General features: G+C 37.7%; 1 protein-coding gene across 3 annotated transcripts in view; it reads right to left on the bottom strand.

Moving 5' to 3' along the window:
- The window catches only part of TTN7 (Structural maintenance of chromosomes (SMC) family protein), a 64,918-nt gene extending 38,805 nt beyond the window's left edge, over positions 1 to 26,113 (bottom strand). For all 3 annotated transcript variants that reach the window (XM_077369891.1, XM_077369889.1, XM_077369890.1), the window contains exons 1-17: positions 25,980 to 26,113; positions 25,555 to 25,601; positions 25,384 to 25,459; positions 24,896 to 24,934; positions 24,656 to 24,723; positions 24,484 to 24,555; positions 23,249 to 23,328; positions 23,070 to 23,148; positions 22,852 to 22,969; positions 22,591 to 22,766; positions 14,496 to 14,741; positions 14,277 to 14,398; positions 14,017 to 14,161; positions 4,682 to 4,854; positions 4,502 to 4,601; positions 2,305 to 2,441; positions 1,982 to 2,183 (exon numbers count right to left, since the gene is read on the bottom strand). In XM_077369891.1, the coding sequence (XP_077226006.1) occupies positions 1,982 to 2,183; positions 2,305 to 2,441; positions 4,502 to 4,601; positions 4,682 to 4,854; positions 14,017 to 14,161; positions 14,277 to 14,398; positions 14,496 to 14,741; positions 22,591 to 22,766; positions 22,852 to 22,969; positions 23,070 to 23,148; positions 23,249 to 23,328; positions 24,484 to 24,555; positions 24,656 to 24,723; positions 24,896 to 24,934; positions 25,384 to 25,459; positions 25,555 to 25,569 (1,848 nt within the window). In that variant the 5' untranslated portion in view covers positions 25,570 to 25,601; positions 25,980 to 26,113. The remainder of the gene's footprint in view (positions 1 to 1,981; positions 2,184 to 2,304; positions 2,442 to 4,501; positions 4,602 to 4,681; positions 4,855 to 14,016; positions 14,162 to 14,276; positions 14,399 to 14,495; positions 14,742 to 22,590; positions 22,767 to 22,851; positions 22,970 to 23,069; positions 23,149 to 23,248; positions 23,329 to 24,483; positions 24,556 to 24,655; positions 24,724 to 24,895; positions 24,935 to 25,383; positions 25,460 to 25,554; positions 25,602 to 25,979) is intronic.
- Positions 26,114 to 26,755: the final 642 nt, after the last annotated feature.

The following is a 26,755-nucleotide window of genomic DNA, read 5'->3' as shown; positions in this document are numbered from 1 at the left end:
AAAATACATAATCTTTCGAATGGGAAAAGTAGAGATTGTTCTTTTGCCTGGTAAAGAGAGAAAGACACCCAAATCTGTAGAAGAGGAGGGTACCAATTTTCTCACTTCATCAAAGTTTGCAAAAGAATGTATGAATAGCGGTATTGTGTACATGCCAACAGCAAAAGAATTGGAAAAGTCTTTCAATTTATCTAGTAACTTAAAACCTCTCTTGGAGAATTCAAGGATATCACACCCGATGAGTTACCCAATGGACTTCCTCCTTTAAGAGACATTCAACATCAAATTGATTTGATTCCCGGTTCTAATCTTCATAATAACGCTCAACATCATATCAGTCCTAAAGAACATGAATGAACTGGACCGTGGGGAGGGTCACATAGTGAGGTTCCAACATGTTTGGAGATCAAAAAACAGCGATGATGATCTCCTGGCTCGGTCTGGGGTGGATAGGCTCAGTAAGCTTGGCTACAGCAAAGCGCTTACCAAGCGCGAAAGAAAGGGCCTTCGCCACTTGAGCCGTATGCGGGGGAACTCACACCCGGGGTGGGGGTGGGTTGAAAGCAGATCCCCAGAAGCGATAGCTCTCCTCTCTTTTCTTATTTCATGTGTCTGTAATCGGGGGCTCTTTCTCTCGTGTCCTTTCAGTTCTGTCTTTCTGAGCGGGTCCTTGTTGTGGAGTCAATGGGTGGTTGTAAAAATTGCCTATAAATAGCCATCCGCCCCAAGGTGTTGGCCCCAGGACATTGGCTTCCACCAATAGTGAACTATTACGGATCGCATCCCGCGCATATTCTACATTATGCCTCCTTTATCTTCTCTGAAGTCTACAACAAGTGGTCTATTTCTGCAAATATGTCACGTGTTTCTATTTATGTTTCCTATGGCCTCTTCTACTAATATAATTCGAGCTACATTAAAAAAATGTATATTTGCTCGATAATTTCTTAATCTCTAGTGTACAAGATGGCAACGATGTATCTTTTATCTCTAGGTACCACCCCAAGGACTTTCATCAAATTTCTACACGATTAACTGTTGTGGAGAAGAAGACAAATCAATCTTGTTGTTTTCTCTAGGACAAGATTTAAGGCAATAAGGGTGCATCATGCCATTAGCACCAGTATGGTTTTGTGACAGGCATACCTTCCAGGAAGATCAAGTAATTCAAATTACTGTAAGAACTTATAAGGTAATGTAGCAACATCACTTCCAATTGCAAGTATACCATTGTTAAAGGATTTTTTTACATGATTCTATGTAAAATCATCAGATTAAAGTGGATACCATATCCCAGAAAGACAGTTTACTTAAAAGGCCTTCGTTCCAAGAGAATGTACTAGTCGATAAGCAACTAACTGAAGCAATATGAACAGCTCCAGCAGTGACTCTTTGTTAAGCAATTAGCAATCTTTTGATTAACTCCTCTCTTTTTCAATGGCTTGATTAACTCCTCCATAACTAGCAGCATCCAACTGATAGTCTGATACTAAAGTGATAGTTTAAATTTGTTTTTTTCCCAAGCAAGATCATTTAACCTGACACTCGAGCTAAAACATGTATTTTCCCCCCATATCCATGCAACTTATCATAAGAAAGCCATTTGCTCATTGTCAGAGTTTCCTATAAATGACGTTTCATATTTGATATCAATTTACCCATCAAACCATGAACACATTTTGTCTCTCTTTGTACTTTCCGGTTGACCAATTCAGTCTTCCCCTTCTTTCTTTGAATAAAATTGCAACCATTCAAAAAAAACAAAATCATGAACACATTTTGACCTTTTATTGTTTCTTGGATAAGGACCTTCTGAAAAAGCAGAGACATGAAAGAGTAGCTATAACTAAAAAGTTAAAAAACAAGATGGTACTTCAAACGGGTAATCAACTAATCATAGTTGAATCTAGATAACAAAAGTAAAACATAGCATCCAAGAAATAAATAAAAAATATAAGAGAAACCTGGTAAAAGATCTAACCTGTGCAAAAGCTGGCTTAAAACGGGGAGAGAATTTCAGTTTGTTTAACAGAGGTATCACATCAGAAGTGTGTGGAAAATTTACATGTGGTGCCTTCACCCTATTCAATGGTATAAAAGTAACCCTTCCACCTTTTTCCGCAGTAAGGTATCTGATTATCCTAGTTGATATATCATCTGTTTCAACCACCACATGGAATAAGCTGCACATACAGAATAAAAGTTAGATTAAATATTTCTACAATGAAAGCCATTGCACAACAGGCCGTATGCATGTGACAATATAAAGCTCCAAGATAGAAAATCCCACAAAACCACTCGAACCTATTTCCAGCAGTAACTTCAACAGCAGTGAAAAATTTATCTTCGCAATCAACCAACTCAAATATTGGACCAAATACTCCGCCTATATTGTGATCACGGCAGATCCTTCGAACAGAATTCAGTCCTCTTCTAATATCCTGAGATAATTTAAAAAACAAAGTGTAAAAAGTCTTGAGCACAATACTAGAAAAATGGCAATGCCATTAAATATTTTGTGTTCATTTGTTACTACCAAATGGAATTTATAATTAGTTGCAAATTAATAATGACACTCTTAGACACCTTAAAATAACATTTTCAGAAACCGACCTGGATATCTAAGGAAGAGGTCACATACCGCAAAACAGGACAAATTTAACAATTTTTGTTTGAATGAACTGGACGTTGGCTAAATCAAATAATGGAAGCGGAAAAACACAAAAAAACGTAAAAGAAAATGTCATGTTTATGTCAAAATATCGGTAAAGAAAAACAACCATACTTTTAAAATCAGTAACTTTATATACAAATAAAATTTGCTAGGGATGGTAAGCATCAAAATCCATGCAATCTTTTCTCCACTGAGTGTGGACTGCCGTTCAATCTCTTTGCAGGCCAATAACAGGACAAATACGATCGTCCAATCACCAGATTTTTTGCTATGGCCCTTTCCCGTGGTTGCCCAACAGATAAGCTGTCACAATCACGATTCATATCCTTCAAAAAAATCATCATTCATGTGTAACAAGTGCAGAATGGAGACAGCAGAAACGGTGGGCCATATCCTGCACTATGGCCCATCCATGCTAGACATAGTAGCATAGATTAAACAAGAAATAGTTAACACAAAAATCTTAGAATATCAAGCACACCATGTAAAACATAGACAGATAGAACAGAGGAGGCAAGGTACTATGGCTCATGTTGGTCATAGTAGCACAGATCGGCAAAAAAGTAGTATAAATAAAAGATATAAAGAATAATTATAGCATACAAAATTATACATGTGTATAAAACAAAGGAAACGATGTATTGTTGGAATTGACACATCCACATGTTATGGTGGATGTACCCCTGCACTAGATTTAAAGCTTCTTGATTGACTCATTGTATTCAAAGCTCAAAAACCCAAACTCAGAGGACGCAGTCAATCTTTAGGTTGAACCAACAAACAGCTCTGTGGGTAGTCGCACGGTAAAAAAGGAACTTTGGGACAGATCCGAGTATGGATTAGTGAATGAGAAAAAAGGGGAGAAAATAATAAGTAAACAGATGAAGAGGCTTAAACCACTACAGAGCTGGTATAGGGACTCTTCTTAAATGAAAATGGGGTTGTTGGGTCTGGATAACATGTTTTCAAACTGTTAATGGACTGTAACAGCTACGGAAAGGCTGCAATCTAAGGGTTTAATGACATGGGACAGTTGGTTTTATTAGGGACTGGTCTAGGTTATAGGAGCAGGAATTAGGAAGGGTGTGTTACTGTGTTAGATCAGTTGAGGGGTTCTTGAATCTGTAACAGTTTACGAAGGGGCCTGGTCCGGGCAATTCCTGGATCTATGACAGATCAAAGATGGTTTTCAATAAAGAAGAAATGGAATAAGGTTGTCAGCAGGGTTACAGTGCAGGCTAATCAACGGTATTAGAGAACTCAGATTCTGCTTGATTGTGGAAACCAATGCCTTTCTTGATTAGATCTGGAATGAGTACCTTGTTCCAAATTGGATGGCGTGAAATAACTCAGATATGGCTTGATCGTGGAAACCAGTACCTTTCTTTATCAAATCCGGAAACCGTAGCCTTGATTCATATTTGCTCTCGATTGATCTTGGGATGGATGTGCAGCATGTGCCCTTGTTTCATATCTGCTCTAGACTGATGCTGGGACGGAAGGATTTAAGATCAGATCCGCTCTGATACCATGTCAGATCAAATCTAGAACTAAGACAATGAAAATGAAGCAGAGGAGCGCACGCGCCCGCAAGAGAGGGAGAGAGAGAGAGAGAGAGAGAGAGAGATTGTGTTACTGGGAAAAACACACTAAACCCAATTAGGGCGACTAATGTAGTTACTTATCATTAAGCTTGTAAAAAGGCTTAAATAGACCCTCAGTACCTAACCCAATATGCTACATTACATTTTGACCTTTCGAATATTTTTCACATCAGAAAAGAATACATATGAGAAAAGAATACATGTGAGAAAAGAAATTACTTACACCAGGAGTAGCATGGTCGAGGCTCTTCTCTGCCTTCACAACATCTGCTTTAAGCCTATCAATTTCAGCGGAGAGGTTACTTTCTTTCTCCCATAAGGACCTGAAACAAATTATTCGTAATTACAGAGGACCTTTGGATCACGTCACTCACTATCATGGAATCACTAAGAAAGAACGTACTTTCGTTCATCTTGTAAAACATCTCTCCGGCTCTTCAAACTTTTGAAATCATCATAACTGTTGGAGATGAGGGATTCCTGCATCTCCTTATCAGTTGTGCGCCCCTCTATGTAAGCTTCTTGCCCTACCAACTCATCTCGAAGCTGCTGAATTTCATCCTGAAGCTTTTTCTCCTGAAAACAATAATAGTTGAGAATCACATATACATTTGAATGTACAAGAGAGAATTAAGGAAATAATTTCGCAAAAATCTAAAATAGGCATTAGAACATAGATTTTATATTCAACTCAACTAAGCCTTTGTCCCAGACTAGTTGGGGTCAGCGAACGAATCCTTTAGAAAATTTTCATGAAGAAGGTGAAAGGATCTACCAAGCTCAAATTGACTAAGTCTAATCCTGACACTAGTTGGGTTCATCTACATGGATCAATTTCTTCCATTCTACCCTATCCGAGGTCATGTTCTCTGTTATATTCATAGCCCTCAAGTCTTTCCTTATTGTTCCTACCCAAGTTGTTTTCGGTCTACCGCTACCTCTTTTTACTCCATCAACTTGGCACGAGACACTTCTTCTCACTGGAGCATCCAAAGGCCTACATTGGATATGCCCAAACCATCTTAAGCGGTGCTCTCTCATCTTCTCCTCAATTGGTGTCACCCCCACCTTTTTACGGATGTCTTCATTTTTAATTCGATCTAACCTTGTGTGGTCGCACATCCATCGAAGTATTCGCATCTCCGCTACACTCATCTTATGCACATGCTGCTTCTTGGTGGCCCAACATTCTGAGCCTTAAAGCATGGTTGGCCTCACGGCTGTCTTATAAAACTTTTCCTTCAACTTGGTAGGTATTTTACGATCGCACAGAACTCCAGAAGCATGCTTCCACTTCAACCTTATTCTGTGGTTAACATCCTCTTCAATCTCTCCTTCCTTATGTAGGATAGAACCAAGATAGCGAAAGATATCCTGGTGAGGAAATAAATTTTATAGGGGAAATAAATCTATTCATGTGTGAGGAAGCCCACGCTAAGGGCCATTAGTGGAAGGAGTGGAAAAGCATATCATAGAAGTGAATCACAACGCTGAACAATAAAGTATGTCACTGACTTCAATACCATATGAAAGATAGTTTACCACCATCAATTGAACAACACACTTGCATGAGATTGGTGAAATGAAACTCCTAGAGGCCTAATGTTATTGGCTATATCCACATCCAATTTCTTTCCTTATCTAAGTATGGGATCAACTTCCAAGAAGATAACATATGTGGGTTTTGTCGCACATACTACGCTGACATCAATAAAGGGCCCACCAAGGTTCCATTTACAGCAAAACTTAGCATTTGTTGCCGCTTATTTTTTTTTAATATTTGTGGTGATTCTTATTGATTTTAAGAGATAGTTATGAAGGCTCACCATAAAGTTAATTTAAATAACATTATTTCCAGCTATAAGAATTTGCAATGATTCTCAACTTCTGCAACAATCTATTTTGGGTAGGTTTTCGATTCTAACTTAGGGTAAGAGTTTTATTGCCGAGAAACCCTTATATACTAGATGAATAAGGAACATAAGAAATTCAGGAAGATTACTCAGTGACCACTTAATCGGCCCAATGTTAGCTGAAATGCGGTTCATTCTAGTACGCGATATGAGAACAGGTACGGGATATGATGGTAGCATGATATCCGATATGATGAGAGTACGCTTAGTTGGTTCACTCTTAGAAGCATGAAGCAGGTGCGTGTGTGGAAAAGAGTGGGGCTCTAGAAGAATCTAAGTTTGGGAGTGCCATGGAAACGTTTATGCAATATTTTCTTTATATGTCCTTCAAAATTTAAGTACATCAAAAAAATAGTAATTTCTAATCATCTTCATACACATCTTTCAAAATTTAAGTACATCAAAGAGTAGAAATTTCTAACCATCTCCATTTTCGTGCCCTCTTTCCCCATGTCTTGTAAAGGAGCTTTTGTGCTTGCTCCAATGAAATAGTTTGAAAAGTTGGAGGAGTTTGATGCATGGAGATGGGGGACCAATGGAGCAATAAGAGCAGGTTGGGAGCGCCATGGGCACAATTTCAGTCTCTTCGGGATCACGCTCCTTTGTCGCTCCTTCCTAAGGAGCGCCAAATCGCAGTTATAACGCAAGAGTGGCAACCATATTGAAGATTCCTACTTCTAAGGATTCACCATTTGGGATCACGAATAGATTTGGCGTGCTAATTCGGGTCGCTCCATTATGTGTGTGTGTGTGTGTGTGTGCGCGCGTGTGTGTTCATACATTTTTTCCAAGAATATACTTCCATAGTCCATATATTTAATAAACTAAACGAACATGGCATAAGGGATTGAAAACTAGTGAAAATGTCAAATAAAGTGAACTTCATGACGAAGGAGTACAAAATCAATAATTACCATTTCAAAAAAAGGAGTACAAAATCATAACCAACCGACAATTTTGGTGAGCTTGAGCAATAAGGGAAATGCCAAAAATTCAAGAGGAAGCATCATATTTGCGGGTAAATTATAAGCCAGGCACTTGGAAGGAAAAGTCCATTTTGATGTCTCCCTCAAAGGGCAAAAAAAAAAGATCTCCCATTTCTGATATGCTCTCTCTCTCAGCATATGTTGGCATGGATCTCTCTTTCTCACTCCCGCTTGTCACCATTTTTAGCAATATGGGTCGCAAACAAATCATGTTTGAGGTCATGCAACTCGGATCGCCATTTTAAGCGATTCAGGTCGCAGACAAATTATGTCTCATCTCGCGCAATCTAGATCACAGGTCGATTTATTATCTATGAATAAACTGACCACATCTATTTTTTAATAAGGGAGGTAAAATAACCAAGTCTTTAGTGTTCATGAACTTTTTTCTCGTGTATTTCACGATCTAAAGACAAAGAGGACGATTTTTGGCAGACTTCATTTAAGTGGACCATAACCCAGTGTGTGTTGCTCTTCATTCAATCATAGCTTTGGCATTGTCAGCTTAGTGATCCCTTTCTTTGCAATTTGAAATTGTTAGTTCCTAGTCTTAATTTTGAGTATTGTGAAGCTTGCAGTTTTGTTTTTGTTTTTTGTTTTGTGTTTTTTTTTCTTTTTGGAATGGCAGCAAGCTACATTAAAAACGAAGGAAGAAAAAGAGTGAGATGGTCGACACAGAGCATAGTTTTAAATTTCGGCCACAATATTTCGGTTTCGGTTTGCACCGAAACCGAAATTACATTGAATCGGATTTTTACATGATTTCCCCGAAATTTCGCCAAAATCCGAAATTTCATTTCTCACGCTTATTTACAAAATTTCTACCAAAATGAAAAAACTTTCCACCGAAATTACCAAATTTTTCACCGAAAATGGCCGAAATTTTCCACCAGTTCATTTTTCTTGTTTATTATTTAAATAATAAAGTATGAGTAACCCAAATATTTCTATCTTTTTTCTTGTTTATTATTTAATACGAGTGTTCATAAAATACATTTGGGTGGTCTAGTCAAAACCGGCAAAAGGGTTTGGTTGTTTTTGTTTTGTTCATTCTCTAAGTCTTGTATTGAGGTCTTAAGATGAATTGGCAAACATTTTCAAAAAGGCACTCACGGAAATTAGTTTCGTATAATTTCTTTCAAGTTGGCATGGACTGTATGTACGCTCCAAAATGAAGGGGTTCTGAGAATAGTTTTTTATAGTGTCTTTTGATAGGAGGCATCAACACTAATGGAACACTCAGAAATTGCTAATTGTTAGAGGCCCATCATCATCATCATCATCATCTCTCTCTCTCTCTCTCTCTCTCTCTCTCTCTCTCTCTCTCTCTCTCTCTCTCTCTCTCTCTCTCTCTCTCTCTCTCTGTTACGTGCCTAATCGGCGATAACGCAATTAAACAAGAAAAAGATAGAAATAGAGAAGGGAAAGAGATTGATTCGAGGCAACCCGAACCTCCTAGAGGCTCGATTCGAGAGGAACCGTGACTCTCCAAAACAAAGTCTCCTTCGCTGTAAAATTATCTTCTTCTCCTCTCATTTCATTGAAATAAAGAACTTAAACACAAACACAAAGAGAGCCACATCATCAACCCATTTACCCCACTACCATGACACATAATTAAGACTAAGAACCATAACTCTAACATAAACAACCATCTAATAACTACTTGTAACTACAACACATACACCATAAGAGGTGCGTATCATTCCTTCCCCCTTACAAACGACCTTGTCCTCAAGGTCGAATTATTGAATAAAACACGTTAATCCACCAGATCCCAAATCGTAATGGACATGATTTGCTTCAACAACGCAATTAACATCGGACTTCCGTCTTCAAAAATAACAATCGTGATCCGTTGAACTCCACTTTCAAAATCCATCGTGATCAAACTCGAAGAGAAATACGATTTTTCATCTTTTTCGGTATCAATTCTCACACTTTTCTCTACACGAACATCAGCCTCAAGTTTCAACTTTTCATCTTCTCTGCGCATATCTTTGATCTCTTTGCTGATTTTTTCCAAGCCTTCCGCAAATCATTGGTGTTCTTCCATCATTTTCATAAAAAGTACTTTGATTTGCCTGAAATCATCACGTAGGGATTCCAAAAGCTCCGAAGACATACCCATGGCGCAAGATCGACAGTTTTGTACCACTTGTTAAGTGCCTAATCGGCCGTAACGCAAATAAACAAGAAAAAGATAGAAATAGAGAAGGGAAAGAGATTGATACGAGGCAACAGGACCTCATAGCGGCTCGATTCGAGAGGAACCGTGACTCCAAAACAAAGGCTCCTTTGTTGTAATATTATCTTCTTCTCCTCTCATTTCATTGAAATAAAGAACTTAAATGCAAACACAAAAAGAGCCACATCATCAACCCATTTACCCCACTAACACGACACATAATTAAAACTAACACCCATAACTCTAACATAAACAACCATCTAATAACTACTTGTAACTACAACACATACACCATAAGAGGTACGTCTCTCTCTCTCTCTCTCTCTCTCTCTCTCTCTCTCTCTCTCTCTCTCCACAGAGAGAGAGAAGAGTTCCTACACCCTAGTATAGATAAGTTATCTACACCCTAGGCTTAAAATACAGTGGGAGGCACATTGTTTGGGTGATCCAAAGCATTCATTTGATGGGCCCTCACATAGATATGGTGTGCCCAAAAAATCAGCTCCATAGGATCATCCCAACCCTACGATTTGGGTAGGCCAAAAATGGACCCGTATAAACACTCACAAATCTGTCCATTTTTGCCCCCATAGTTCGAAGGGTTAGGATGATCCCATGGAGCTGGTTTTTGGGCACGCCATTTCAATGTGAGGGTCCATCAAATGAATGAATGGGTTACCCAAACAATGTGGCCCCCACAGTATTTTTAGCCCACGGAGTATTTAAGTTATCTACTCAGGGGAGTAGGAACCCTCCCTCCCTTTATATAACAAATCAATTGGAATCATGGGGTTGACTTTAAGCTGTACAAACTCCTCATTCTCCCTCTTCTTCTTGTTCGCTACTTCTCTCTCTTCAATCCATGTCTTTTTTTTCATTCCATGTCTTCTCTTCCCTGATCTCTCCTTACCCATCTTGATTTCCTGGTCCTAAGATTTATTCTTATTTCATTCTACTTAACGACACAAATATGGAACAATAACACATTTCTTTGCATCCGAGATTTTTCTTTTGTGTTGCTTTCCAATTTTTCATCCTTCAATATATGCTGGATTTTTTTAAACATCATTTTCTACATGTTTTGAGGCTAGATCCATGAATCAATGCATGTATTTGCTTACAAATCTTTTTTAATGTTTATTTTTCATTTCTTCTATATTTTCAACTTTATTTCAATTCAGAAAACCCAAAAATGAAAAATAGATCATTTACCCTAAATTCTGAATTTGGATCATGATGAAATCAACACGCAGACTAGTTCAAAAATGACGAGGCATTATTTGTTAGTCAATTTCTGAAGGGTTTACAGTGCTCATTTGATTTCATTCCTAATGAATTTTTGGGGAAGGACCTCAAGGGAAACTTATGAGTACAGGAACTCATTGAGCATGGGGGACATTTTCATTTAATCTCATTGAGCTAGATCTACTGCATATTTGGGGGTTTGGTCAAAGAATATCTGGGCATATATGTGAACATTTTTTTACTTTTTTAACATTTTTTTTATATATACTTCCTTGTGTCAATTAAATAGTTCTGATATATATTACACAATGTCCATTTGTTTCTGTACTTTTAGTTCAATTAGTAGATAAGAAATTCACAAATAAGCAAACAAGACAAACCTAACAGGCTCGCTATTACTGTTAAAGTATAAAAGATAAATAACGCCTTTCTCCAACAGCTTAAGCTTTTGGAGAAGTTGGTAAGTTAACATGGTATCAGAGCCAAAGGTCTCAAGTTCAAACCTCCCGGATAGCAAAAATCCACATGCGATGGTTGGCCCAAGGTGGGACCACATGTGCCACGTGTTTGCCAAGTGGCCCACACGTGCGGGAGAGTGTTATATAAAAGATAAATAACGCCTTTCTCTAACAGCTTAAGATTTTGGAGAAGTTGGTAAGTTAACAATTACAATAGAAACATTTTAGAACACATAAAAACTATGAGATTTTATACGTTGTGTGCACGTGAAGTCCATTATTTTTTTCAAAAAGTACAGTGGCGCCCACTCCATAAGATGATCCAAACTGTTCATTTGTTGGGCCACAACATTAATAGGTCGTACCCCCTAAATCATCTCCCTAGGATGACCCTAACCCTCCAATCTATACCTCTACAGATTGGACGGTTAGGGTCATCCTATGAAGATGATTTAGGGGGTACAACCTACTTATTTTGTGGCCCAACAAATGAACGGTTTGGATCATCCTATGGAGTGGGCCCCACTGTAACTTTTGAAAATTATAGGACTTCACGTGCAGACAGCATATAAAATCTCTAAAACTATAAAGTACAGAATTTGTTAATGAAACTACTTCAAAAAACCTTACAGAAAAGAAACTTCATGTATCGTTTTGTCTTTTGAACCTTGAAAAAAAAAAGAATATCACTACTGTCTCAGACTCTCAGCTAATATGCCACAGATATCATCCACACAGTTCTGGCTGTGGGTGATATGCTAGCCAATGAGGATATGTTAGTCCTTGTTAAAAAATTATAGTCAAAGACTGATTAATTGAGTATTAGATCAGGTTTTTGCTGAAATTGTAGTTTTTTTAAGTATTTTTAGAAAACTTGAAGATATTGCAGCCGTTCATCTATTGGAGATATCCAAATCCATTGCGAAACAGCCACCATTCAACAATCCTTTATGCGCTCGTGGTTGGCCCTTTCACAACTTGATGTAAAGAATATATTATTCAATCAAAGGCATAGAGTTCTATATGGTCTAAAACATGAAAGCACTTTTCAGCAGTTCAATTCAGCACTTCTAAAGTCAGGTATTTTCCTTTTTTTCAGAAACAAAGTGGATACATCCATTTTCATCAATTAAGACCAACAATGCCGAATCATTCTTCTTATATTATCTTCTCATTAAATCCTTACGCATGCATTCGATCTAGTAATAAATTGTCTGATATAACCATTAACTGGATTTTAATTATTATTTTTTTTTGAAAGATGACAAATTTCATTAATATCCATAAAGCATTCGGGACCAGGAGTCCCATCCTGAAATACAAAATATCAGTTTGTACTGGGTTGGGCATACCCAAAACCAGTAAAAAGGGAAAATAAGTTAGATAAGCCATTATTCCTTTCCTCAATTGCACTACAGGTGATTCTTGAGCAACACCTGACTCTATTCTGCACCTAAATCTTTCCTCTGGCCCCTGTCTATTCCTTTCTTGAGTAAAACAGTAGAAAGATCTCCCAGCCCAAAGAGCCTCATCTGGCGAAAGACCATGGTCTCTCAAGCTATGAAGGGACTAAGACTATTCTCAACACATGTAGGGTCTGGGATTACCTACCGCCGAAATTAGCCCATGCAACACAATCCTTACAGCAAGCTACCTTTCCCCCAACCTATAGGACTCATACCCATACTAAGTACCCAGCTTCATGTGACCCTCTTCTTCCAACCCGGCTCTATTACTTATATCAAACAGAAGTTTCATGACTGAATACGTTCCCTCATAAATCAGGTAGACAGATCCACAACTTACGGGTTCACCTTGCTTGAGATCTTTACTAGGCAAAGCAGGCTACATAGAGCATCAATTCGTAGCAACTTCTCGAAATAATTCTCTAACGCTCACAATTTAGGTTCTGTTTCAACCGCCTTTCCTCTATCTACTTTTCCCTCTACGACTCTGGATTGCATTCATAGGAACATTTCTCTGGTCTTGTCTAAATCCTTCTGATAAGAGATCCCAAGAACATCTCTCATTGCTAAGAAATAGTTAAAACCCTCCACTTCTGGGCGCCCAGGTTCGTCAGGATCTGATGGTAACAAAATACCCTTACCCTTTACATTACTACTGCACTCATTAAGCTGCATTGATCACTGAGTGTCTTCCATTACTGGATTTTAATTCTGAAGAAATGCTAGTTTAATCTGTTAAAGGTCAAATCCTTTTCTGCTCTTGATTTGATATATCTTTAGTTAGGCCCACTAATAGAAATGACTAACTCATCTCATCCTTACCATCTACAGCAAAACTGAGTGAATTTACACAATGTTATCAGTGTTAAGACTTCCATGCATGAACCGAGCAATTCATGAACAATGTTCTATGTTTTTTTTTTTTGAATGGTGATAATGCACGAACAATGTTCTATGTTCGCAATGCATATCGGCTAAGTTAGGTTTCTCATCGTGAATTCCATCGGTTTCAGGTGGTAAGAACAACTATCTAATGAGAGGAGATAACATGCTCTAGACTCCTGTTGTCAGGTCCAAGTCTTCCGGAACCAATTATGTAGCCGAAAAAATAAAGACATGCCTCCCATAGTTGAGGATTTGTGTCTCTATATTAACTAAGAATTATAAGAGAAATGATAGAATGCAGGGCGCGCTTGCAAGAATCAGCTTCAAGGGCGCCCTTATTGGTTGATTTCTGCAAAGTCGACACGGTTTCCACTTTTTTAGGCACACACTATGCAGACATCAACCAACAAGGGCGCCCCTTGAAGCTGATTTTTGCAAGGGCTATTAATATGACCAAAAAGATTACGGTATTGACTACTGCTTTAGGGCTTTAATTCATCTGCCAGGAAAAGGTTGAACAAACCAGATTGGGACAACTGGTCTCTCTCAACAATTAATGCTTTCAGGCCATAGAATTTAAAGTTGAGAGCAAAGTACCTGCACCAAATTTGATGAAAGAACGCGTTGCAGATCATCAATTTCCTTCTGAAGCCATTTGTCCCGGGCAGCTTTGCTGGAAAACTGGGTTGCACGTCCTTGTTTTTGATAGAGAATGCTAAGCTGCTTTTCACGGTCCATTATTCTACAAATCCCACGAGAAAGCCACAAGCAAACAGATCCAGTCATTTTCTAATAAAAACCTTTTATCAGTAGGCAATGCTTAGGTGCTAACGAAAGATTTCCACTAGATAAAATACCCTTTTGTTATTTCCTCCTCCTCAGCCACTTGATCATTGTGTAAAGGCCTTATTGTATCTAATTCATCTCTGGATTCCTGAATTTCTTTCCTCAGGCTCACAAGCTGCTTTGTAGCCTCCTCCTAAAAGTATTGATAGTTTATATGAAGATCAAAATATGCAACTGACTACATTACGCATCTTTTTCATATATACTTGAAGACCACCAAGAAATCATACTTTATTTCGGATATCCCCAGAAATTTTCTCATCTAGGTCTTTAACATCAAGTTCAATCTGTGCATGTGATTTTATTGCTTTAGTTCGCCGCTTCTCTATCTCCTCTTTTTCTTTGTTCAAACCTTGAATGTCTTTGGTCAAAACTTTAAATTCCTTCTCTAATAGCTTGAACTCATCATGGGCCTTCAGCACACTATCGTACATGCTAGTTGACTTCTCTGAGACCTTGGTTCGAGCTTCTTCAACCTACAGGAAAAGGTGAAATAATATTAAGGCATGCAACTAAGTTATAAAATATTGGAAAAGAACCTGCTGATCGATAAAATTGGAATTATCCACATAAAATATTACATTGTTTTTTTTTTCCGAATGATAAAAATATTACAGTTATTCAAATAAAGTATTACATTGTAGTACAGATTAAGAAAAGCAAACCAGATCATATAGAACAGTTTCTTGTTTCGCCAGGTGATAATTCTAATGAAACCGACTAGCACTCTAAAGGAAATGGCTTCTGAAAAAAATTTATTCTATTGGGGAATAATGAGCACATCTGCAATATATAATAAAGCTTTGTGTTACCATTATGACCATTCAGTTTCTGAAAAACACTTAGTCTGAGCACCATCATTTCAAAAATATCAACAATTCTTTCAAACAATCTACATTTGTTGACTCACTTTGAGTACAGAATGAATTACAAAAAGAACATGATATAGCCATATGGACCTCAATTTGCAAAAGTTATCTGCCTAACCTAAAGTTCTTCTAAAGAAATAATCACAATCTTCAGAATGACATGCCTTTTCAGGTTAACTACAGCATTTTTTTTCTCAAACAAATAAGGGAAATTACTTGAAAACCCCAGAAAAATGACAAAAGAAAGGGAGAGCGGTGGCCAGACACAAAGAACCAAAAATAAATCTAGACAAAGCTAACTTTGTGAATTATCTTAAAAGCTAACCGACATGTGAAAAGCCTAGAAAGACTTGATCAACTTTCGAATGCTTAATCAGATTTGGGATTGATGGTGCTACTTTAATTGAACGCTTTAACACATTGAGCTCCTACAAGTTCTCCAACACACCCATGAACCCTAAGTTTGCACGACTCTCTTTCTCTCTTCATGTGCTTACCACATAGCATCTACAAGCAATGTTTTGAAAATCGGAATCGAATCGTAAATCGTAATCGGGGTCGAATCGTATCGTATCGGATTGTAAATCGTAAGATTCATTCAAAAATATAAAAAAAATATGCATAATAAAAAATTATAAATAAATTAAAGAATAAAAATAGCCAATTATTCATTTTCATCCAAATTCATTAATTCAAACAGAAACTACCATGATTAGCATTCAATATCGTAATATGAATTGTTTGCTGACAAACTTGACACATACTAATCATCTAATTATCATCCAAACCCATGCATCATGGTTAATAATCTTTAAAAAAGGACACAAGATCATATCAATTCTCAAAGTCTCAAACATCAAATGACAAATATCAATCATAAAAGATGGTAATCGATGTTGTCCTTATTATGGTAGTCTCCCACCTCGATGTGAGTAATGCCCTCAACAAATGCTTTGTACTCGACTGGTTTGATTCATTCGAAGTCCTACTCCTCCTCTATCTTCTTCCTTCTAATGAGAAGGATTTCAGAGGCTTCTTGTAATATAGATAGGAAATGAGGTCTTTTGAAAGAAAGACATATTTTCTTTTATTCAAAACTTAATTTGGATAAATTGCTTAAATCGTATGAATCGTACGATTTACGATCGAATCGTAAGATTCAATAAAAAATCGTAAGAATCATACAAATTAAGATTCAATCATGGGATTCAAATCGTTTTGCCTAAGAATCATAAATCGAATCGTAAATCGTAAGATTTTCAAAACAATGTCTACAAGTAAAATGTATACATGTAGTGACGATTTTGATGCTCTTGTGAATTATCATGAGGTAATGTTGATCTTCCTTTGCTCATGAAGGAAAAATCTCGTCTTTCTTGTCTTTTGTGGGGAAAATCTTGTATCATGAGATAATAGCCACTTGATCAAGGGCGGTGAAAAGGACATTCATTGATAATGTGCCCTAGCCGTTAATTCTTTCCATGTCTCTATCTCGAAGATGGAGGGAGGGAGGGAGCCACTATCTGACCGCCATCATGGATACACATTACACATGAGTCCACTAAAGTGTGCTTGATGCAGCATTCATGTGGCATAATTTAGGTGATCACGGCCACACATTCTACACGGTTCCACTAAGGTGTGCTTGATGTGTGGCACGCTATAGGTGATCCTGTCCATTTATCTAATGGGCCGCCTTGAGTGTTCCCAATTGTGCATCTGGCACACATAAAGGGTGATTAAATTTACGACATTTGCTTGGTCTTTACCCTAGATAGGTTGGGGCAAAAAAAATCTCGTTGAAAAGATTATCCTAGTCCTCTAATATATTTGGTGACCAATGAATTGCTCAGAAAAGTCGTACATTTACCCTCTACAACTTACCCCAACTAGAAAACTGGAAATTAAATATCCCCTTAGTTTGCCTTACATATTGGAACAACGAAAATTAATTCAAAGGAAAACCAATGCAAGGTAAGTAGATTCTTCTAGAATGGTTTACCCCGAAATGGATTACCCTCTTGTATGTTTTAAATAGGGCTCACTCATCTATTACGAAAATTTTAATGGCAATTCAGTCATTATATTGTTATTTCACCTAAGTTATTAAGGGACCAAAAGGGCCCGCATAATGATATCATATTCACTAAAGTTATTGAGTGATCAAAAGAGGAGGTTAGATCTGCCCCAACTCCGAACTATCGTAAATTCCTCTTACCTTAAGATCTGTCCAGATTTGTTAACCCTTCTAAGCATGTCATAACAGTCTACATTTACCTATATTTCCCTATTTCTAGAACCTCCCTAGCATGTTCCTTTAGGACAAGCCAGATTCCATAACCTAGCTGACTAAAAACTGAACATAATCTTTAATGTAATGGTGATAGATATCTTCTTCGCTTATTGGTCCTACATCAGTTAGTATCATAGCTACAATAACGTGTCTTCTTCCCTCATTGGTCCTGCATCACTAACAGAGAAAAGGCCAAAGAAATAGAAGAACTCCAAGCAAGGGCTCTACAAAAGCGGCGACACAACCCACATAGTGATTGCATTTTCAGCACCCTCTCTAGCAAGGTTGTATACCACATCATTGGCACTGGGTTAAGCTTGTGAGAGGGAAAGCTCTCCAGCATTCAAATTCTTCAATACAGCATTTGTTAGGTACAGGATGGGTCGGCTAATTGTAGTAACCCATCAAATCAAATTAGCCATCCACCCCACTTAAAAGGTCCAGAAAATTCTTCACTGAAAATATGAATCCCAATAAGCAAGGCATGAAACCATTCAAAAAAAATGAGCAAGGCATAAATTTGGCCTCATCCCATTCCTTTTATCCAATAGGATGGATAAGACTTTGAAACCCTCCTCATTCTAAACACTCACCGATACCAGCCAGACGTGGCCACGTGGGTGACCTAGGGAACTTCCAATTCTAAAGAATGTCCTCTACCAAAAAGCCCCAAAATTCTTTTCCTAAGGGCATACTGAAGTATGGAGAGTTAAATATCTATAATCACTTCCCCAACGAAGAAAGCTGATTATCAAAAATCCTGTCTGGGTTGTGGGGACACATGGATGGAAAATGTGTTTTCCACTGTTTTGTAAATTTATTGTCCTTGGTAAAGAATTCCTTCAAAAGCTTGGAATTTGAATTCTCGCCTAAGCAATAGGAATCTCATTTCCATGGAATAAAGATTGCCTTGCAATTCTCTACTTTGAGCCTCGAGAGTACATTCTATAAACCCGCCGCTAGAAGCCGTCAAATATCATTAGCCTCATGGCTAGGGCCCAGCTGCCAACAGAGAGAAGTTCCCACTATGTGGCTAAGCCCAAGGCACATGCAAAAGCGATTCGTAAAATGTATTCATCGGCCTGAAAGCAAAACTGTTGAAGTCAGGTTGGCCCTTGGGGACAAGATGAAGCACCTCACTAAGTAATGTTTGTACCACAAGGTCAAACCAAGTGCGCGACCAAGTGTGGTTTGGCCATGTGTCTACGGACTCACAGCCAAAAGTTGCCAAATTACGTGATAAATAGTGGAAGGTTATGAGATGCGAGCTGGACATACACGGTAGTGGTGGACATGGTTCAGGTCCAGCCTGAAGAACCGAACCGAACCGGCCTCTTTGGTTGGGTTTGGTCCGGTTCTGGAAATTGGTGGTTCGGTACTGGATCCCAAATTTGGGAACCATCGGTTTTCAGTTCTAGGTTTAGGGTCCTGGTACCCAGAACCGACCCGAACGGTTTGACAGCTCGTTAAATACTAAAAGACAAGAAGCAAGAGTGTAGATAACAAAACATGGCCCTATCTTTTCTCTTTAAAAAAAAAAACCTTTGATCTGCTAAGAAAAGTAAAGAACACAGTCGTATTTTCTCTCCTTCTCCACTCGATTTCCTTTCCCATCTCTGATCTCTCTTCGTCCCTCGATCTCTTTTCATCCCTACATCTCTCTTCATCAAAAAAATAATTAAAAAAAATTAAAAAAATGAATAAAAAGTTGGGTAAACCTAGAACCTAGCCGAACCTATCCAATCAAGATCAGTTCTGGTTCGGTTCGGTTCTAGTTCCCAATATTGGGAACCGATAGGGATTGGTTCGGTTCTGGGGATACGGCCCAGAACCACCAACCCGAACCATGTCCACCCCTAATATATGAAACCAAGTGTGTTTTGCAAATTTGCACCAGGCGACCGCCTCCCACCCCATTCAATCAATTTCGGTTTGCATAATGTCATGTGAACCAGAGAACGTATTGGGGTGGGAGATCACCCTAAAAGATCCCATTTCCCACTTAATTAGCTATTACAATGGCTCTCTCAGCTAAAAGATAGGATTTTGTCTTCCATGTGTTACCCAAAGGCAGCCTCACCTCTCTAAACATGTAGCACCACCTGAAAGGATCCAGGGTGACTTAAGCAACTACCCATTTTGTTTCATAGATAGTTTCCATAAATTGTCAATCAAATAGAATTCAAGATTCCAAGAACCAAAATGCAAATCAAATAGAACTGATGATCTTTCACAATAAATATGAAATTTTCTTATGTGTCAAAAGTTAGACAGAAACAACTTATCATAGTTTCTTAAGGTGATGAAACTACAATAATAACCAACCACCAAAAAAAAATCGTAAAACACCTGATTACAAATTATTCCCTGCCTTTGGTTGCATATGTTATGTACATCTCCCACATCATGAACATGATAAGTTGTCCAATCAGGCTACAAAGTGTCGTTCTGAGCTATGATGGCAAAAAGGGCTTTCAATGTTATGGTCCAAGAAAAAAACGCATTAGAGTCTCTTCCTATTGGTTTCCTTAGAAAAGTTTACTATTAAAATCATTCTTTTCCTACTATTTATATTGTTTCTTATCTAACATATTTTCATGATGATACTGGCCATCTCACTTCCAAGAGAAATAACTCTTCATTATCCAGATTTGTAATTATTTATCAAAGGAAGAATGCAAGTTTCCCTGCCGATGGCTATTGCACCAAATCCTTCACCCTTACAAGGTACTTACTTGTCTTCTTCTCCCGAGTTCGGTTCAACTCCATCTACCTTATATATTTAACATCATTCTAATCGCATATCAAATCCATGATTGTTTTGGCTATCCTTTTAAAGCTATTTTTCCCAATTTAGACTAACACTTCATTCTTTCTAATATAACCAAGCAGTTAAGCAGGATATATAAGAACTACAAGCACTGCAGGACAATGATACTCGGGATCTAGTCCTGTGCCCACATCTACCTCTTTAAAAAAATCAGTGTCCTGAGGATGCCTCATTCATAGGAAGCAAATGGGTTTATTCCAACAAACTCGATTTGGGGTTATGGACAAATAGAAGGCTCGGTTAGTTGCTCGGGTATACAAGCAAGACTACAGCATTGATTATGAGAAATTTCTCCAGTGGCAACGATGATTATTGTGTGCAATCTTACTTCTATAGAGTCCACTCACTATTGGCCATTATTTCATACGGATGCTAAGAAAACTTTCTGGCATGGACTTTCTGTCAAGCAACCATAGTGAGCAATAATTCCATCAAAGGGCTTTTGGCAGGTGAACCATTGCAGGGGATCACAACATTATTAATATATGTTGTTGAATCTAGTTGCAGACAGTTACCACATAATCACATATGCAGTGATGCATAAAACATCAGCATAATGCATGGTGCATAAATCGAAGACATTAAAATCTACGAGAATCACTTCAGTTTAGTCCTTGTATCAAAGGAACAGCACAAATTTTAGAGCAACATACACTTGAAAGAATTCAGACACATCATATAGGTAATTAGGAAAAAAAAGGTTTCAGATAAATAAATACTAATATAGCATACAAACATTAGATATGTTTTTTTATTTTCCATTCCCCACTTTTCTCTAGTTCTTTATATTATAAATATGAGCAATGATAGATGCAAGGGTGTCCTTGCATAAAGAGCCGGAAAAGGGCACTTGATTGGTTCCACGTCATTATGTGTAACCGAATTTACCTTTTCAACTGATTTTAAACGGTAACACATAATGATGTGGAACCAATCAAGGGCCCTTTTCTGGCTCTTTATGCAAGGGTGCCCTTGCATCTACCATTCCTTTATGAATATATATAGATATAGACATATGTATGCATGTCTCTCTCTCTCTCTCTCTCTCTCTCTCTCTCTCTCTCTCTCTCTCTATATATATATATATATATATATATATATATAGAGAGAGAGAGAGAGAGAGAACATTTCCTACACACTTGTGTAGGTAAGTTACCTACACACTAGCTTAAAATACAGTGGGGGCCCACATTGTTTGGGTGATCCAAACAATTCATTTGAATGGTCCTCACATAGATAGGGTGTCCACAAAAAATCAGATCCATAGGATCATCCCAACCCTACGATTTGTGGAGGTAAAATGGACGTGTATAAACCTTCACAAATTAGTCCATTTTTTGCCTCCATAGTTTGAATGGTTAGGATGATCCTATGGATCTGATTTTTTGTGGACACCCTATCTATGTGAGGATCATTCAAATGAATGGTTTGGATCACCCAAACAATGTGGGCCCCCACTGTATTTTAAGCTAGTGTGTAGGTAACTTACCTACACAAGTGTGTAGGAAATGTTCTCTCATATATATATATATATATATATATATATATATATATAGAGGAAAGTGTTTCTACTCGGTCCCCTAGATAAGCTTATCTACTCCTCCCTTTAAAAAAATACAGTGGGCCCACGCTATTTGGATGATCCAAAGCATTCATTTGATAGGTCTTAACATAGATAGGGTGTGCCCAAAAAATCAGCACCAAAGGGTCATCCTAGCCCTTCGTTTTGTTGGGCACACCGTGTCCAAAATGGACGCATATAAACGTGGACGTTTATATGTGTCCATTCTGGGCACCACAAGGCACTACAAAACGAAGGGCTAGGATGACCCTTTGGTGCTGATTTTTTGGGCACACCCTATCTATGTTAAGACCTATCAAATGAATGCTTTGGATCATCCAAATAGCGTGGGCCCACTGTATTTTTTTAAAGGGAGGAGTAGATAAGCTTATCTAGGGGACCGAGTAGAAACACTTTCCTCATATATATATATATATATAAAGAACATTAATTGTGTATCTCAATCAAGAAACAGCGAGATGTTTGCTCCAAGATTGATATTCCGATCGTTCATTATAAATCTATAATTGGTACAAAACTATAACCTACAAAGTACCAGATGAACCAGTCCATTGAGGAAACTGAGCGCATCATCCACATACATGCAATTCTTTTCTTTTCTTTTTATAGCATAGGGTACCCCTACCCCTTTTAGAGGCGGGACTAATCCCCACGGAAGCATGCATCAGCCACATACATGTCATTCTTATAAGAACACTGATAACAGAATGCAAGAAACTAAGCTTAATCCACAAGTAACCAACTAACTGACCTCTACCAATTTCTGTTTAGCATCATGGAGTTCCTTGTCAAAAATGGTATATTCCAGGGACCTTCGCTGTTTATCAAGCTGTTGATACTTTTTTAGTTCTTCTTTCTCTTCATCCAGCTCTCTCAATCTCTCCTCCAAGTACTGAACAACTTGAATTATCTGCTTCCTCTTGTTACCTGTATAACAAAGAGATTTATGTGATCGAAGACAAAAGGTAGATACAAGAACCAAGTGTACCAGCCTCAACGAGTGTGGACTTGCCAGTTTCTTGCATAATTTTTAAGCTCTCACGACGCCTCTCCTCATAAACTCGGGTGCCACCAATCTCCTTCAGCAGGTCAAGTCGTTCAGAGTCTTTCATTAATGTCAATGATGCTATCTGTAGAACAGGTCAAAAGACATGTAAGAATTGGTATTGAATCCCGACACTAAAGAAAATTTAATTAAATAAAAGCCCACCCAAAATCTAAATCACATACCTTTCCTTGCTGGACAACATAATAAGGATTGGAGCGAGAGAACCCAGCACTCTCCAGCAAATTCATAACTTCTGTTTTCCTGCAATCAATCGCTCATATTCAGCTTTGCTGATTAATCTAAAAAAAAGACATTGCCCAGAGAAAGGCATGCAATATTTAAAAAGAAAAAAGAAACTTACGTGATATGTTTTGTATCCAAAAAATACTCATCCTTTTTCAGACCAATTGTTCTGCGCAAACGCACTTCTTCCTTGTCAACCTGCAACAAGTGCAAGGGACAGATAGAAATTTAACCAATTTTAAATGGTTCTTTAAGAAGAGCTAAGATGAGGATCTAATGAGAAAAATAAGAAGAGACATAACATCGAAGAGACTGGGACATTCTTACATGCAAATGTTCGCACATTCAAGTGTCAGACTGTGATGACAGAATGTTTTATGCAGCCTTTATATCCTTGATACATGGTCACAATGGAGAACTTATGCATACATCCTTGTATCACGGATCAATTTTTCCCATATAGGAGGTCAATGAGTCAAGAGGACAATCCATAGCATGATGGAATAACTTAAATTGATGATGGCAATTAGCAGGAATCCGACTCTAGAAGAATGAGAGTTGCGAGGATGACGGGAACTCAGACCAAGTGCCTTGCAAAACTACAAGAGAAAGACGCGGACCATCCGGTTCTTTACTCATTCATTTAAGATGGTACATGACATACTTGTTTAATGCAGCAATCATTGGAAAGGCCTGGTTCTTCTCAAAGTTTAAATCCAAATTTCCATTTGATCTTTGACCTGCTATCCTTCATCCATATTTCCACAGTTACCGAGATTCCTAAGGGAGGTGAATATGACAGCTAATGCCTTACATAATCACGGCATCCATTGATCTGAAAATTTCAGAGGTCATGTTACCCAGTCAAACCACGTTGGATGTTTGTATAGGTCATTCATGTTTAACATTTCATACCTTTTGAAATTATTACCCGCAATACAAGTACTGCCAACATAATCTCTTCATTGAAAACCATTAATCTAAGAACCAAAATCAGTATTAGACTCAAAACCATGCCTTTACCTACATAAGATACTTTTCAGGTAGCTCTTTAAACTCTGTTTTAAAAAAATTCTTAAGTGACCGCGTTCACATGCCTATACACGATAGGTGAAAGCAAAGGGGTTTCTACTTGCAACAACAGATGGCTGCTAATTAGCATATCCAGTTCAACAATTTATAAATGATTGCATCAATTATTCAACTTAGATACCCAATATATAAGCATCAATAGTATAAATTTTTTTTATATGAACCAGAGGAGGTTTTATTCAAGATTGCAAATTTGCAATAATGTATGGGGCTCATAGCTTGGGTAAATAAACAAAATAATAATGGGAGTAGAAGGCTTACTGGAATACGATTGTCAGAGTTATCAAACACTATCTCCACAAAGGCAGATACCACTTGGTGCCCTGCACCTTCCTGCCCAATGCGTAAGTTCCAAAATAAATATCACCACCCAAAATAACCATGGGAAAAAGAACAAGTGGAAAGTCTAGAAAACAAAGAGACAGAAACATACATGAAGAAGAGCATGCCTATCTTCACTGCGCAGATTTTGGAAGAGATCACTGAGGACGAAGCGTATTGCTATAAAGAATTTTTTGTTTTCCCAAAAACCAACCCACCAACCAAAAGTGAGTACAGTGGAAAATCATTTATCTATAACATTTTAGTTCCCAGTAAACATATATTTATAAGCCAAAATACCCAAAAAAAACTAGGTAAAAAGTGCCCGTAAATTGGTCATATAACTGCTTACCATGGAAAAAGTTTGTCTTCCCAGATCCATTTGCGCCAACTGCCAAACAGATTATAAAACAACTCACTTCATAATAGCCTTACAGCAAACATGGAAACTGAATAAAAAATATCTAATTTCCTACTAGACAACTATTCTCAGGTCCAAGGCTCTATTGTATGCCACATCATTCTTTTTAACTGGGTTATTATCACGATAGTTGACTGATCAGTGTTGCATTCCTCGTACAAATGGGTTAGTTTATCTGCATATACTCCTCTCATGCTCGAAACTAGATATTGTTATCACCTTCTCAGCATAAAAATAGAGTGACACTCGGATTTTCAAACAAAGCAATCATTCGCAAACATTTCCAGAGAAGAAGAAAATTTATACCAACAACTCGCAAATTAAACAGATGACTTCCACACAATTCAAGAATTAAGAAAAAGAAAAATATGTGTAAATAAAAACCGAAAAAAAAAAAAAAAAAAACACCGAGACATTACCTACGCAATTAACTTTCGGACTGAAAGGTTCGGTCGCAATTTGCTCTTTGTAGCTTTTAAATCCTTCGATAATAACCTAATTTGAAAAGAAGAAGAAGAAATATGAGATTGTTCCCATGAAATTCAAATGGGAAATCCAAACATAAATTTCAGAGATGAAATAGGATTTACCTGCTTGATATACATCTTACGAACAAATAAAACACGTCATCCAACCCCTACGAGAAAAGAGAGAGTCGGTTAGAAAGGAATCATACGAAACCCTAACGGAAGTAGCTTCAAAGAGAGAATCAGTTAGAAAGGAATCATATGAAACCCTAACGGAAGTAGCTTCAAAGAGAGAATCAATTAGAAAGGAATCATACAAAACCCCAACAGAAGTCGCTTCTATGATTTTGTAAACTGGGAATTCGGTTTTCAGTGAACGAAAACCCTAATTCCAAAGAGAGGTAATAAGAGAACATGTCTTCTTAACAAACTAAAATGGGAGGAGAATCTCATAAACCCTAAAAATCTTAAAATCCAAAAAATCTCACATGAAAACCCTACGAATCTACAATTAAAAGCCAAATTAAGCGTGAAATGAGAGTCCAGACCTGATGTAATTAAAAGAAGTCGCGAAACTTCATCACCGAGAGATCAAAATGCGGGAGAATAGAAAAATGAGAATAGTGAAAAAACGGAAAATGGAAGTCGGATGTTAAATTCAGAGAATAGTAGAAGAAGAAGAAGAGTTATATGATTATATCTGTTATATCTATAGTGAGTGTAGTGCGTAATAAGCAAGCTTCACTTTTACCAAAAAGCCCTTGCCCTAAACTTCCCGCCCTGTTGAGTTTTTTATATGGCGTAAGCCCTTACAGTCCCTTATTTTTCAAAAGGTACTGTACGGATAAGATAACATCATAGGATGATCCAAACCGTCCATAATATGGAGCGCAGCGTAAATAGGTTGTTCTACAAAAAATCATTTCCATAGGATGATCCTAGCCCTCCGATCTATAGAGATTTCTATAATATGAAGTTCTCTATAGATCGGAGGGTTGGGATCATCCTATGGAATTGATTTTTGGGGAACAATCTATTTACATTGTCTTTCATCTTATTGACGGTTCTGATCATCCTATGATGTGGTCCGTATAGTACTTTTTAAAAAATAAGGGACTATAAGGGCTTACACGATATAAAATCAACGCGAATGGGAATAATTCCACCCCCTTTTCCATCACTCCCACGTGTCTGACACCTAACCCCACTTGTTTTTTCTTAATTTAATTCTTATGTTTGGGCAAATCTCAATTACAAAAAAGGGCAATGATAAATTCGCCCCCTTCTATTACCATATTCACACCCTAATTTTCGAAATAAACTA

The sequence above is a fragment of the Tasmannia lanceolata genome, unplaced genomic scaffold (assembly GCF_043159265.1).
Source record: "Tasmannia lanceolata isolate RefF3 unplaced genomic scaffold, GAP_Taslan_0.1 ptg000029l, whole genome shotgun sequence".
Taxonomy (NCBI): domain Eukaryota; kingdom Viridiplantae; phylum Streptophyta; class Magnoliopsida; order Canellales; family Winteraceae; genus Tasmannia; species Tasmannia lanceolata.
This window is presented reverse-complemented; position numbering and strand designations above follow the sequence as displayed.